We start from the raw sequence: 14,042 nt of genomic DNA on the forward strand, positions 1-14,042 counted from the left end.
TTTATTTATTTATTATGTATACAATATTCTTTCTGCATGTATGCCTGAAGGCCAGAAGAGGGCACCAGATCTCATTTCAGATGGTTGTGAGCCACCATGTGGTTGCTGGGAATTGAACTCAGGACCTTTGGAAGAGCAGGCAATGCTCTTAACCGCTGAGCCATCTCTCCAGCCCCACAGCCAAGGGTCTTAATCTCTGAGTCATCTCTCCAACTCCCTACTTCCATCTTCTTAATACCAATGTTCTAGTAACTGTCAATACATTAGATTCCTTCCCATTAACAAGTCATGAAATATATGACTCCAGAAAAACAAACAAGTGAGGAAATGGGACGGGCAGACAGCTCACTGTGGTATAGTGTTTGGCACACGAGTCTGACAACATGAGTTTGGATCCCAATAACCACCCAGATACACTAACACAAGCTTCTGGATCCCAATGTGTCCTACTGCCAGAGGGAAGTTAAGACAAAAAAAAGTGTTAAGTTCACAGACCAGCTAGTCTGACACTCAGCTGTGAATAGGAGACAAATGATATGGAAACAGAGGTCAGACACTGGAGGTCATCCCTTGAACCTCCCATGTATGCTGTAGTTTTGGAATGCCTGCTCCTATACTCCACCCACAGAGGAAACAGCATTTTTAAATTAAATAAGGGGTTGCCAAACTATGGCCAATGGTCAAAAATATGCCAGTAAGCCACAAGTCAGGATGAGATTCAAAGACATCCTCCTCTGTGGCCTGAGATTTGGCAGGCTGTCTCCAAACTGCCTTGCTATAAAAGCAGATATCATATGTATTCAGAAAGTATGACTAATAATTTGAAAAATGAGGACAGTATTAGGCTCTGATTACTGTATATCCATTTTAATTTTGCTAATCTTCTTAAATATCTCTTTACTGTGTATAGGTTTGGAAATACACCATAAGCAAATCTGCACACCTTAAAGGATTAAAAAAGAAGTTAATATTTCTGTTTTTACTGCAGAAACAATCATAAAAATTTCTAATTTCAGGGCTGGAGAGATGGCTCAGAGGTTAAGAGCACTGGCTGCTCTTCCAGAGGTCCTGAGTTCAATTCCCAGCAACCACATGGTGGCTCACAACCATCTGTACTGACATCTGGAGCCCTCCTCTGGCCTGCCGGCATACATCGAGACAGAATGTTGTATACATAATAAATAAATAAATCTTTAAAAAAAATTTCTAATTTCAGTGTCCTCTAAATTATGGTTTGTTACTTTAATATAGCTGTAGGCATTGACATAGGCATTGCCAGTGGATCCCTTCTGTGGCTTCATCAGCCCTAGAGTGGAGTTACAACACAAAAGGCAAAGACACTGCAGCCCAAGATTTCCTAAAAGAATGTGCCGATCCCTGAGCTAAGGAGTGAGCTTTATTGAAAATGCCATGCTTAATCTATGGATGAGGTTGCTACTTCCAGTCTGGAGGTATCAGATACCCGAACACTGAAAGGTAGTGAGTTGACATAATGGGCTTATTGTTTCATACACAGTTGTATGAATATATAATAATGTTCTCCTCTGTAGAAAATAAATCAGTATTTCCTGAACACAGAAAACATGGAACCTATGGAATCTTTTACAGAGCAATGAAAATAGGACATGCATTATTTCATCTTGTCAGATGCCAGAAGCAGAACTGCTTACATGTGGCACAGGTAGTCTGTGGGTTTGGCAATCAATAATAATAATGACATGAATTAAATGCCCACTTAGATCAGGAAAAATTCCCAGTGGTTATGTCAAAGAACTTAAAATGTCATATAAAACAACACGTATTTTCAAGTTTTTAATTCTCTTATTACTGTAGTTAAAAATATACACACACTCACTAGAAGCACTGAAAGAGAACAGCTAAATAAATAAGTCACAGGGAGATGATGAAAACTGCAACCTGGGAAAGCCTTTCTGGCAGAGAGGCAGGCTGATCCAAGAGCGGTATTTTAAACAGCTCCGTATGTCTCTGGGAGAATTAACAGCCATCTCCAAACTGCCTGCTTTAAGCAGGAACCATATATTCAGAAAGTCAGATAATATCTTGAAAATGCAGGATGTTTTAGGATCCAGTTACTCTAATATATTAATTTTATTTTGTTAATCTTGTTAGGTATGACTCCATATGGAGTATAGGTTGAAAATACACTCTACACATGTGACTGAGAGGAAGGCTGTCACCAGAGGTGGTCAGGGAGAGCAGAAGGATGTCATTGAAGCTCATCTTGTTTGTGACACAAGCCCCTCATTTAGCTTACACCAGCCAGTGAATGTCTTAGACCAGTGACCCTTGTCTTGTTCACTACTATTCCATGAAGGAGACCCTGGCATCATGGTGGACCCCAAGTCTACTCAGAGAAGGTATTCTGAGTATATTGTCTGCATGTTGTTCCTCTCTTCTCTAACATTTGAGACACATCACTGGACTCCTGATGTGGGAGTGATTTCTTACTAATAAAGAAACTGCCTCGGCCCTCATAGGACAGAAAATTAGGTAGGCGGAGTAGACAGAAGAGAATGCTGGGAAAAAGAAGCTTTAATCAATGAGTCGCCATGATGCTCCCACTCCAGACAGACGCAGGTTAAGATCCTCTCTGGTAAGCCAGCTCATGGGCTACACAGAATATTAAAAATGGGTTAGAACAATATGTAAGAGCTAGCCAATAAGAAACTGGAACTAGCCTAGCCAGGCAGTGTTTGAAAGAATACAGTTTCCGTGTAATTATTTCTGGGCATAAGCTAGCCATGCGGGCGGCTGGGTGCCGGGGACACAGCCCCGCCGCTCCTATTTCAACAGATGGCGCCCAACGTGGGGCTAAATCCACTTAAAAACCTGAGAAGGCTTAATAATAAGGGAGAGAGAGTTTAACACAGATTTTTGCTGTTTTGTTGGTGGCGTGCTGTAGAGAGATTCCTGATTCAGCAACAGCAGCAGAGAAAAAAAGCTGAGTCATTTTAAAGCGCGGCTTCCTGGGGGCTGTGCTACCAGCATGAACTCTGGCTTTAAAGCATTTCAAGGCTTTTATGGGACTGGATGTTTGTGTTCCGCTTGGGATTGGAGGAGAGTGCTCTGAGACCGTACAGATGGCTCAGAGCTCCCTGCCTGCACCTGGGCAGAAGGCAGAATCAAGCTTAGGCAGGCGGAAGAGCATGGCGGATTCCTGCCGCTATACAGAGACGCATTTTCAGACTGCGCAGTGCTCTGCATGTCAGATTTGGCTGTAACTTGGATGAAAAGAGTTTCTGTGCTGCACACTCAGTCTCAGAGTTAAACTGCTGAGTGCGGCTCCAATGTGGACTTGCTGTGTGCCTGAAACTGTGAATGGTTCAGGGGCACCAAATGACTCTGAGGCAGAAGCGGCTGCTCCATGCTGAACTGTGCTGATCTCAGGCAGGAACTACCGTAATTACCTTAAAACCGTGCAGTTAAGGTTTAGACTGGGCAGGACACAGGCAGTACCGTATTACCTGTAAATGGTGCAACTTAAGTTTTTAAGAAATGCTTAACATTTTAAGAAATGCTCCTGTATAGTAAAGAAATTACAGATTCACAATAAAACAGATTCAGACACTGTTGGATAAATGTACGTAGGCTTGGGAAAGAGAAGAAAAAGAATATAAAGAATAAAGTTAATGTCTTAAAAAGAAAAAGGGTAAAGTCTTTAAAGAGACAGAGTACAGAAGTACAGATAGTTATAGATTAAGAGAAATAAAGAAAAATAAGCCACATAAAAATGGAAAATTCACAGAGAGTCTGGATTATGTACATTGTGTTTTCTTTAAAATTTTTGACTGTGAAGGAGCTAAGTACAGAGAGACATTTCATTATATGGGCTGCCAAGCTAAACCAAAATGGATTTCATGAGGGTATTATGATTTCAGAATTTGGGTCTAAGGATATGATGCTTTGGAGAGGGTCTTCTTTTGTTTTTGCAGAGGATGAGACCCTGTGGATTGCATCTATTCCGATTTGGTATGATAGACCACGCCCTCCTGAAAGGTTGCTGTGAACACCCTCAAAAAATTGCTTCGCTCAATTGCCAACTGAGATGAAACTAGCAAACAGGTTATATCATGAACAACCTAATTAACGACGCCCTTATTCAGCAGGAAGCAGTTTGGAGAGAAAAAACTACGCCCATGTTCCCAAATATTGTTTATAAATGTTCTTTTACATTTAAAGGGGGATATGATATAGATATGAATAATTTGCATTGGTATGGATTTTATGGTCAATTTTGTTATATGTATATGTATTTTTGATCTTGATTAAGGTATTGTGATTGTGTAGTTCATTTTAAAATGTAATGTATATTAGGAAATATAGGTTGTTAATGGATAATCATTGCTAATAGTTAAGCTTGTAGTCATGTTAATTAGATTTTCTAGATATATAGAGATATATTTCAGTTAGATAGGCATTCTTCATATCTTTCAAAGGCTACAGAATATGGCATTTAAATGTTTTAATAACTTAGGACTTTTCATGACAAGGAGACACGTCTGCTCCTGGCAGCACCAGCTACTTCAAGAGGAAGATGGGCATCGAAGAGGATCCTTATGGAGTTGGATAGTCATTTGGGCAAGAAACTGCTCTTGCCTGGACTGTTGCATAAACTGGACACAGAACCCACAGAGAGAGGACTACTGGACTTGCCTAAAGGTGAGATGGTCTTTCGGGGTTCCTGATTCATGAAAGAGTCTGTGAGACATTCTGCAGGACACAGCAGAAAATGACTGAACTGTCTTTGAAATTTCCTGCTTCATGGAAATGTCTCTGGATAACATGGGCCTGTAGGCCGAAGATGGATGCCCCAACGGTACAGAGGAACTTTGGGTGACTGTCCAGGCAGTGAGATGTCTCTGTCGTTTCTAGAGTTTTCTTATTTATTGTATACTTAGATAATATTATATCCTTCTGGAGTCTTTGATGGAGTTGAAGAATGGTTATAGTTTTCCTTAGTTATGATAAGAGATAAAATAGATATAAATATTGTAACTGTAATTCTTGCTTGATAACTGTTTTGTTGTATGTAATTTTACTATGTTAAAGTTAAAGCCTTTCTTTTTTTTGTTTAAACAGAAAAAGGGGAACTGATGTGGGAGTGATTTCTTACTAATAAAGAAACTGCCTCGGCCCTCATAGGACAGAAAATTAGGTAGGCGGAGTAGACAGAAGAGAAATAAGAAAAAAAAAAAAAAAGAAAGAGTCGCCATGATGCTCCCACTCCAGACAGACGCAGGTTAAGATCCTCTCTGGTAAGCCAGCTCATGGGCTACACAGAATATTAAAAATGGGTTAGAACAATATGTAAGAGCTAGCCAATAAGAAACTGGAACTAGCCGGGCCAGGCAGTGTTTGAAAGAATACAGTTTCCGTGTAATTATTTCTGGGTATAAACTAGCCTGCGGGCGGCTGGGTGCCGGGGACACAGCCCCGCCGCTCCTATTTCAACAGACTCCAACAGTGGTATCTTTTAAAAGTGTATAATTAGTAGAAAATTCCATGCTTCAGAACTCAGGGAATGACTAGCCTGTCTCCCATAACTAGGAACTATATAGACTTATCCTGTGTTTTTAAGTGTGAGCAGGTAGGGAATTTGGTGATTTCTGTGGCCTTTTCAAAACACAGCTTTGGTAAGCAGAGCTCTCTCTCAAAGGGAGCCAGGTGGTTTCTACTCAGGGATCCTAGTTCTCTCTAGGGATTGGACGAGACTAAACCCCCTTTCCTGCAGTTTCTGAGACATGAGGGTAGCCACCATGTGCACTATCCACCAGTTCTCTCCACATTGCCAACAGTTCTCACCCCCAATTGCAATGACAGCTTTTCTGTTCTCCCTCAAGACCTTGCCTTTCTTAAAACTTGAGCTTCCTCTTTAGTAATTCTATTTTTATTTAAAGGTTTTTTTTTTTCCATGTTTCTAGCCTCAGAGAATTTGTGACTTGAACAAAGAATTCCCCAAGATGCTATTCAGGTTGCAGAAAAAGAATCCACCCCCCTTGACTTGTATGATACTCGTGTGCAGTACAAGAGAAGAGTTGAAGATTCAGCTCAGTAGTCTCTCTTTTAGAAGTTGTTGCTGCTCTAAGAAACCTGTATTTGTCCTCTCTCTGGTGTCTTTCAGGGGGCATACCTCCCAGGACACCAAGCACTATGTCCTATTTATTATCTATTTATATTCCCCTCTTTTTCCCCAGCCAAATTGAAAGCTCCTTCAGGGATTGGAGTCTCATGAACCTCTGTGTTTCTAGTTCCCAGCACAATGTCTGGCACATGGAGGTATTTACATATTTTTCAAGTGAATTAATAAAGAAAACTACAAACCAACTCATAAACCCCCCCATTCAGTATAACTATAGGAACTGATGGAAATTTGAGAAGGAACTGGAAGTTCCTCAGATTCCAGAATCTTCTATTAACAGCATCAATAACAAAATCTGCAGCTTTATAAAGAAACTTCCCAAAGGTCTGGATCACAGAAAGAAATTTAGCCTCTATTGAATGAAACTGGTGAGCAATGAAAACATTTACAGTTAAAATGAAAGCAACCCCATGCAAGGTACTTCATAGAAAGCACAATGATTAAGGGCAAGGCTCTGCTGGAGACAGCCAGAGGCCTCAAGCATCAGCTAGGGAAGGGGAGGCTGAAGACTGAGCCAGGCAGGGGCGGCACTGCATCTCCGGAGCAGAGCAGATCAGGCTGAGATCAGAGAGAAATTCTAGGAATGGCCACCTCTCTCTCAGGCGTGCTGCTTGCTAAAGACCTCGAATTTATTTCATATTGCTGACTAATTGCTCCTCTGAGAGTACAAACAAAGCTTACTCCACTCGAACGTTTGTCGAACAGAAACCCAACTGCGAAAGGTTAGATGGTGATTCTTTGGTAGGCTTGGAAACACTGACTTGGAAGATTTTTCTGAGTATCTAACTTATGAAGATTTGAAATCCACAGCAAGTAATCTGTCTTTAATGACTGCAGAAACAGTCTACCTCCCAATGCACTCACACAAGGTGAGTACACACTTTAGGAAATCACAGAGAAGACAAAGGATGTGTACAACAGATTAAACAATTTCAATTTCTTCAGTTGAAGAATTTCAATTAAAAAGGATATTTGCTGAAATACAAATAGCTGGATTTATAGAGAAAACACAAATGCAGGAGCACAGGTAGGCTCTTCAGTTAGAAGTCTACTTTATTATTACAGGAGTATCTAGAATTGAAACAAACTCGCCAGAGTCTTTTGATGAAATAGGGAACATAAATTCTACACTTTGTCTTCAGACTCTGAGGAAGCCTGTGGATATTTGCCTAACGTGAAATGCTTGGCAAGCTAGTCTCACTTTAATTAGTCTGTAAGACTGGCATGGATTTCATGGAGAGCAAAATAAGTCTCCAAATATCTAATTAGCTGCTCAGTGATTAAACCCCACTCTCCACATTTCCTTTGCTTTTTAGTTTCATTTAAGACACAAAGAGCTGGCTTATTTTAGCATTACAGTCAGATATCTAGTTTATCAGCTTTAATCAGGGCAGGTGTGCAAGACAGGACTAATGCTTTTGCTTTTTTATCTTTTTGTTTTTGTTTTTCGAGACAGGGTTTCTCTGTAGCTTTGGAGCCTTTCCTAAAACTAGCTCTTGTAGACCAGGCTGGCCTCAAACTCACAGAGATCCACCTGCCTCTGCCTTCTGAGTGCTGGAATTAAAGGTGTCTGCCTCCACCGTCCAGCCCTCAGGACTAACTCTTGACACCTGTACATTTCAAATTCCTAACTCCATGTGTAAATCTCTACAATGGCGTGGTATTTAGCCATGCTGCGTGCCGTCAGTGCTCTCAAGAGTTATGAAAGGAGAGAGAGTCTAAGGAGGAAAAGCAAGTACGCAGAGGCTGGAGCAAATTAGCAGATTCGTGGGCTCCTCAGGAAGAAGCATACAGTCACCCTGAGAATGTGTGTCTGTCTAGAAACATGGACACTGACAAGGGATGGGTAGGCTACCATTTCTACCACCATTAAAGATGGTGTTAATCAGCTTTGGTTGAATATCAAGAGAAGATGGAAAATAAGGACAGACCGACTTCAGTTGGGGAGAGTGGCTGCCAGATATTGGGTATGAGAGGTTAAATTTTCAGGCTTTTGGGCAAGACTGATATAGGATATCAACAATGGGCAGCCACTAGCAAAGCCAAGGTAAGGAACTGAGGCAGAATGGCTGGTCAGGCTGAAACTATCCAGCTGTACTTCCCAAGACCTGGGCATTTTGGCCTCATCTTTTTAGGAACTCCATGTTCTCTCCTGTTTGCTTCCGTGTTCCTTCCTTTACTTGAAACTTATTAGGTTCTCGATGCCTCTTCAGTCTTCATGGTTTCACTAGAAGGTCATCGGAGTCTCCATGCCCCGAGCTTAGTTAGCTATACCACAGTGTCATTCCGTATCTCCTCTGTCCTCCCTTCTACACTGTGAATGCCACACATTTGGGAATCTTAACTATATCCTATGTCACAGATGCTGGAACCAAGTAATTTTTAGTTTATCCATGAACACATCAGGAGGAAAACTGAAGAAATAGAAAGCAGCAAGGAATATTCTCTTTCACTCATCAGAAATGTATCAAAGCAACCCACTGGAAAGTAGAGAGACTAATAAAGAGATTAGGCCCATAAAAATCTTCTGAAAAGTCAAACCAGAATATAAAGAAAAATATTTTGGAAAAAAAAGAAAAATATTCTGTTATAATAGTGTCCAGAGGCAAAATATTAATAACAGTTAAGTGTACGTTCTGTGTATCCTGGGCTTATGACATCCTCTTTAAAACAGGGACTGTTTCTTCCAGAACCTCTCACAGTATTCTTTCCTCATTTCAACAAGCACTCATCCTCTTAACTCTAAACAGCTCTGGCTATGTACAACCTCAAAGTGAAAGAGAAAATACATCTAATATCACAAGAGAAAGAGTCTTAATTCACCAACTCCAGTCTCACTTGCTGAGAACCTATAATGTTTCCGAGAGAATGCTAAATGATTTACTTGTCTTTAGTCAATAATAATCATTTTTAAGTGAGCATTAGTATTCTCATTTACTGACGTATGAAAATAGGAACTCCAAGAAAAGAACTGGACTTTTACAATAGTGGTGGAGCAGAGTTTAGGCCAGGTCAACTGGACTCCCAACCAGCTCTCTCCTCACTATCCTAACCTTCCTCTTGTAGGGACCATTCGCATAGGAAAGTCCACTGAAGTCAGAGACTCAAAATCCTTCCAAGGTTTGCGACTTCGTTCTCCATTTTCTTTCCTTTGCTTTCCACCTTCACCCCCACACAAGCACAGTCTACACACAGCACCCTAACTGGAAAACTGATGACAAAAGCTCCCAGGAAAAATGCACCACACCCCTCTTCCTCTAGGTGATTCTGGTCTCTGGATGGACAGAGAGAAGGCAGGATGCTTTCCAGTTTCTATTTCAAAACATGCAATAAAAGGAGTGGAACTTTTGTTGTTACTGTTTTGTTTTGTTTTGTTGTAAGACACAGAACATTTGGAGTCTCTAGTACAGAACAGCTTCACATTTCCTTCTTACAGGGAACAACTTGATGCCAAGGGAAGACTAAGAAGCAAAGACTCACCCGCTCCATCTCCTTGAAGTCATCATCCAGTTTGGTGCCTTCAGCTCCCCCGACCTTCTCACTCACTTTCTGCAGAAGGTAACAACAAAAGGGAATCATTAGAAACAGTTTCTTTCCTTTACAAAAGGTGTTAAAAGTTTCCAGCACTCTTAGAGACAGCACCTAACTGAACCTTGGAGCCATTCTCTGACTTCAGTAGGCAGTTCTGTTTTCAAAGCAGCATAGCATTAGCTTAGAGTGGTAAAACAACATCCTACAGGTCATGCATCTGATGGGTACAGGAGCAGGAATTCAAACCCGCATCTTCTTATTTCAACTCCAGTGCTCTTTCTATTATATAACTCACTTTCAACTACCTAATTGCTAATATTTTTCTTTGTAAATCCTAAGGTACAGCAGCACCACAAGATAATCATTTGCCTCCGATAATGGATCTAAAATGCTCCTAGGTAGAAAATTGCTACTTGTTCAACCTGCTCCTCATGGGCTATTGAACAGATAATCACAAGCATTCATTTAACTATTAAGAAGAAATGAGCCCAGATGATTCCAGATAAAAGGACTTGCTATCTCCTCTTCCTGTTTATATCTTCACAATTGTGATGAGCTATATCAAACTATGTTGAGGGATTTCCTTGCTACACAATCACTTTCAATACTGTACATCTTTTAATTATCAATTGACATGTGCAAATTATCATAGTTCACATACAAAATTCACATTAAGAAAAATGTATGTACTAATCTTTTCTGAAAAACAATTCAAATTAAGGATAATAAAAATATATGATGAGATCACAGAAAGAAATGGTTTTATCTCAAAGACAGGATTATTGACTTTTTTAAAATACCCTAAGTGTAAAGGTGGATAAATGTTTTTCCCCAAGACATCACTGTAGTATAAAAAGTCCACCCACACAGATAATGAAGTATGAGGTCTAACTTCCTTCACGAGCTGCTTGACTGAGAGGAGCCCATGTGGTTTGCCTACAGCAAACTTCAGAGCAATGTGGATTTTCTCAGTGAGCTTGGTTCAAGTTTCCTAAAGTGGCTTCTGGAAACCTAGCTCCAACTCCTGGACTGAAAGTCCTAGCAGTCTCTTGCTGGTCCCTGAAGTGTGTTTCTTACTTGTTCTTTCTCTCTGTCCTTCTCTAGGTTCTGCCAAGAGGAAAACATTCCGAAGAGACTACCCTTATTGTACGTAAGATGCCGCTATTTACTGCATCAGCAGTAACAGAATACAGCGTGGGATAGAATATTCCCAGATGAGGTACAGGGAGGTGTCATAAAAATTATGAGGTATCCAGGTCTAGTGTGTGGAGGTGGGTGGCCCTTGGACTTCCCACAGGGCAGGGAACCCTGACTGCTCTTTGGGCTGACGAGGGAGGGGGACTTGATTGGGGAAAGGGGAGGCGGCGGTGGGGAAGAGACAGAAATCTTTAATAAATAAATAAATAAATAAATAAATAAATAAATAAATAAAAATTATGAGGTATAATAAGAAACTACATCTGAACCTACAATTTATATGACAAACTCTACTCTCTAATAAAGTGCACACCTGCTTCTAGCACTCTGGTTTCTTACAGCAGTTTATTTAACTTTCATTCCATATTCTGAGAAGCCAAAATTTCCTTAATATGATCATAGATAAAGATCAATGATTTAAATGGAAAGATTAATAAAAATAATATCAATAAGTTTGTGTTACTGTCACATTTCTTAAGTGACAGTAATTTAGTTCATATTTCAGCCCTTCTGTCTCATCCTCAAAATATATAGTTGATCACTACTTTGGGGCAAGCAAACTCTAATCTACTTGAAAGCATAAACAATAAAGAAATATTTGTTGGACAACTATAAGTTGCCATCTCTATTCAATACAACTATCTCCAATGTTAGAAAACCTCACTGTTCCCAAAGTCTCATATTGTCAGGGAATTATTATAATCGGACCTCTCATGTGACCTGTAGCTGAGGTCACGGGTCCTCATTTATTTGCAAAATAGATACCAAAACATATATCTAAGAAATACAATACCTCTATGTGTATTAAAATGAGAGAATTCTCATTTAACAGTCCAGTTTTGACCAACTCTTAAAAAATACATAGTATTCATGCAAACCATAAGAATTCAGGTTACACTTTAAAAAACATATTGTGCAACTAAGAACTGGCTTTATTTCCCTTCTTTCTGTATCCATCAAATGCCAAGCACCACAGTAGCTGACTCTAGATATCAAACGTGCAACAAGGTCATGCTAGTGACTGGTAACTCATATTGACTCCAGCCCACTAGTCTACTGGCTTCAGATATTTTATTTACAAAGCATGCCCAAAAGTGGGTGGAGAAGGAAAGAGGATACAGCTAGACTAGGGTCAGAAAAAAATATTACTTCTTCTACCAATACTGACATTTAGGCTTCTTTGAAATGGTTTGCCACACAAAGTGAATGAAGCTAGCACGTTCATACTGATGTTCTATTAATTGGCTGGTTGTTACACAGCATTCTTATTGAGTTACATTCCTGAGAGGGAAGCACTACTCAAAATAACTTCCACATTCTCTTTGATATTTTCCAGGTCACAAAGGATCTAAACATAACATGGCACAGAGATAAACACTGAGCTACTTAAATGATAATTAATTCATTACATTGGAATATGGCAAATAACTCCTTTTGTTTTAATAAATGCTACCAAAAATTAACATCTCATGAATAAGAAGCAAGGTAAGGAAATAGATCTCTTGAGTTGATATGACCAATGATGAAGGCTTTTGGATTCATCACCAGCTAACTATTTATTTTGTGCTTTAATTTTTCACAGAAGTGGATCCTAAAATGAAAATATAACAATAGTATAATTTAGTATTGTCATATTATTTTAATATTCTGTCTTTTGAAAACTTGCTCGCTCATTTAAATAAGCTAAGAAAAACTATTGATTCAAACAGAATAGTACAAAACTGTAGACAGAAGTTTCTGTCCCACCTGGTCTTACAGGTGTTCAGTCCAAAAGAAACACACAGAGGCTTATATTAATTATAAACTGTTTGGCCTATTAGCTCAGGCTTATAATTAACTAGCTCTTACAACTTAAATTAATCCATAATTCGTGTCTATCTTTAACCATGTGGTTTGGAAACTTTTGTCAGTAAGGTATTCTCATCTTGCTTCCTCTGTGTCTGGAAGACAACTGCGTCTCTGCTTTTTCTCTTCCCCAAATTCTAGTCTTGTTGCCCTGCCTATACTTCTTGCCTGGCTACTGGCCAATCAGCACTTTATTAAACCAATATGAGTGACAAATATTTACAGTGTACAAGACACCGTAAATCCCACAGCACAAGACAGTCAACATTCTATTTGTAACAGTTACAAACCTAAAAAACAACTAACTACAACTCTCCAATGTCATCTGAAAAACCTATAATGTTGAAGTAGGAGCGGCGGGAGCTGCGTCCCCGGCACCCGGCCGCCCGCATGGCTAGGTTATGCCCCGAAATAATTACACGGAAACTGTATTCTATTAAACACTGCCTGGCCCGGCTAGTTCCAGCTTCTTATTGGCTATCTCTTACATATTGTTCTAACCCATTTCTAATATTCTGTGTAGCCCACGAGCTGGCTTACCAGGGAGGATCTTAACCTGTGTCTGTCTGGAGTGGGAGAATCATGGCGACTCCTTGACTCAGCTTCTTTTTCCCAGAATTCTCTTCTGTCTACTCTGCCTACCTAATTTTCTGTCCTATGAGGGCCGAGGCAGTTTCTTTATTATTAACCAATGAAAGCAACAGATAAGATACAAGACCCAACTCCATCACTATAACATCAAGGGTTCAAGATGGTCAATAGTACCTCTTTGGCATAACAGTAAATTTGTGTTTCTAATTGTCTCTGTCACTATACCTCTACTAATACTGTCTTCCAACCAATCAATAATTTTTTTAAATTAAGAAAAATTCAAACCAATTACCATCCTTCTCTCACATACTCTTGATTAGAATACCTACGAAAAACTTAATAAAGATTTGCCAAAGTGAGCTGCAATGTGAATTCTGCAGTGAACATGAGAGAGGCAAATAAGAGACTGATCATTCTTGGCTGTCTTTCAGGAAGCACAGCCTTTCAAGAACAACAACAGTCAGGTCTAGTTTACATCTAATTCTTAATTCTGACTCTGCACAGTCTCAGGGTGTTGTCTATCTGCTAAGTAAGCATAATGTGAAGGTTAATCAGCTACAAGAGACAACTTCAGTAAATAACCGCTGTCCCTAGTCCAAAGGATGCTGACCTGCTTTGCAGCAGTGACTCATCAGCCCTCCAGCCACCTGTCATCTCCAGACTCCATCCTCTTAATGCAGCTTTGATCTTGGCCAGTGCTACATTTTATTTACCAAAC

The 14,042-nt window shown here is 39.9% G+C and overlaps 1 protein-coding gene across 1 annotated transcript in view; it reads right to left on the bottom strand.

Annotated features, from left to right (window-relative positions):
* Positions 1-14,042, bottom strand: part of Sh3gl2 (SH3 domain containing GRB2 like 2, endophilin A1) — a 166,639-nt gene that overhangs the window by 35,186 nt on the left and 117,411 nt on the right. The window contains exon 2 of the mRNA XM_050157462.1: positions 9,641-9,709. Within this exon, the coding sequence (XP_050013419.1) occupies positions 9,641-9,709 (69 nt within the window). The remainder of the gene's footprint in view (positions 1-9,640; positions 9,710-14,042) is intronic.

The sequence above is a fragment of the Alexandromys fortis genome, unplaced genomic scaffold (assembly GCF_014885135.2).
Source record: "Alexandromys fortis isolate MF-2015 unplaced genomic scaffold, M_Fortis_MF-2015_v1.1 scaffold_64, whole genome shotgun sequence".
Classification (NCBI taxonomy): domain Eukaryota; kingdom Metazoa; phylum Chordata; class Mammalia; order Rodentia; family Cricetidae; genus Alexandromys; species Alexandromys fortis.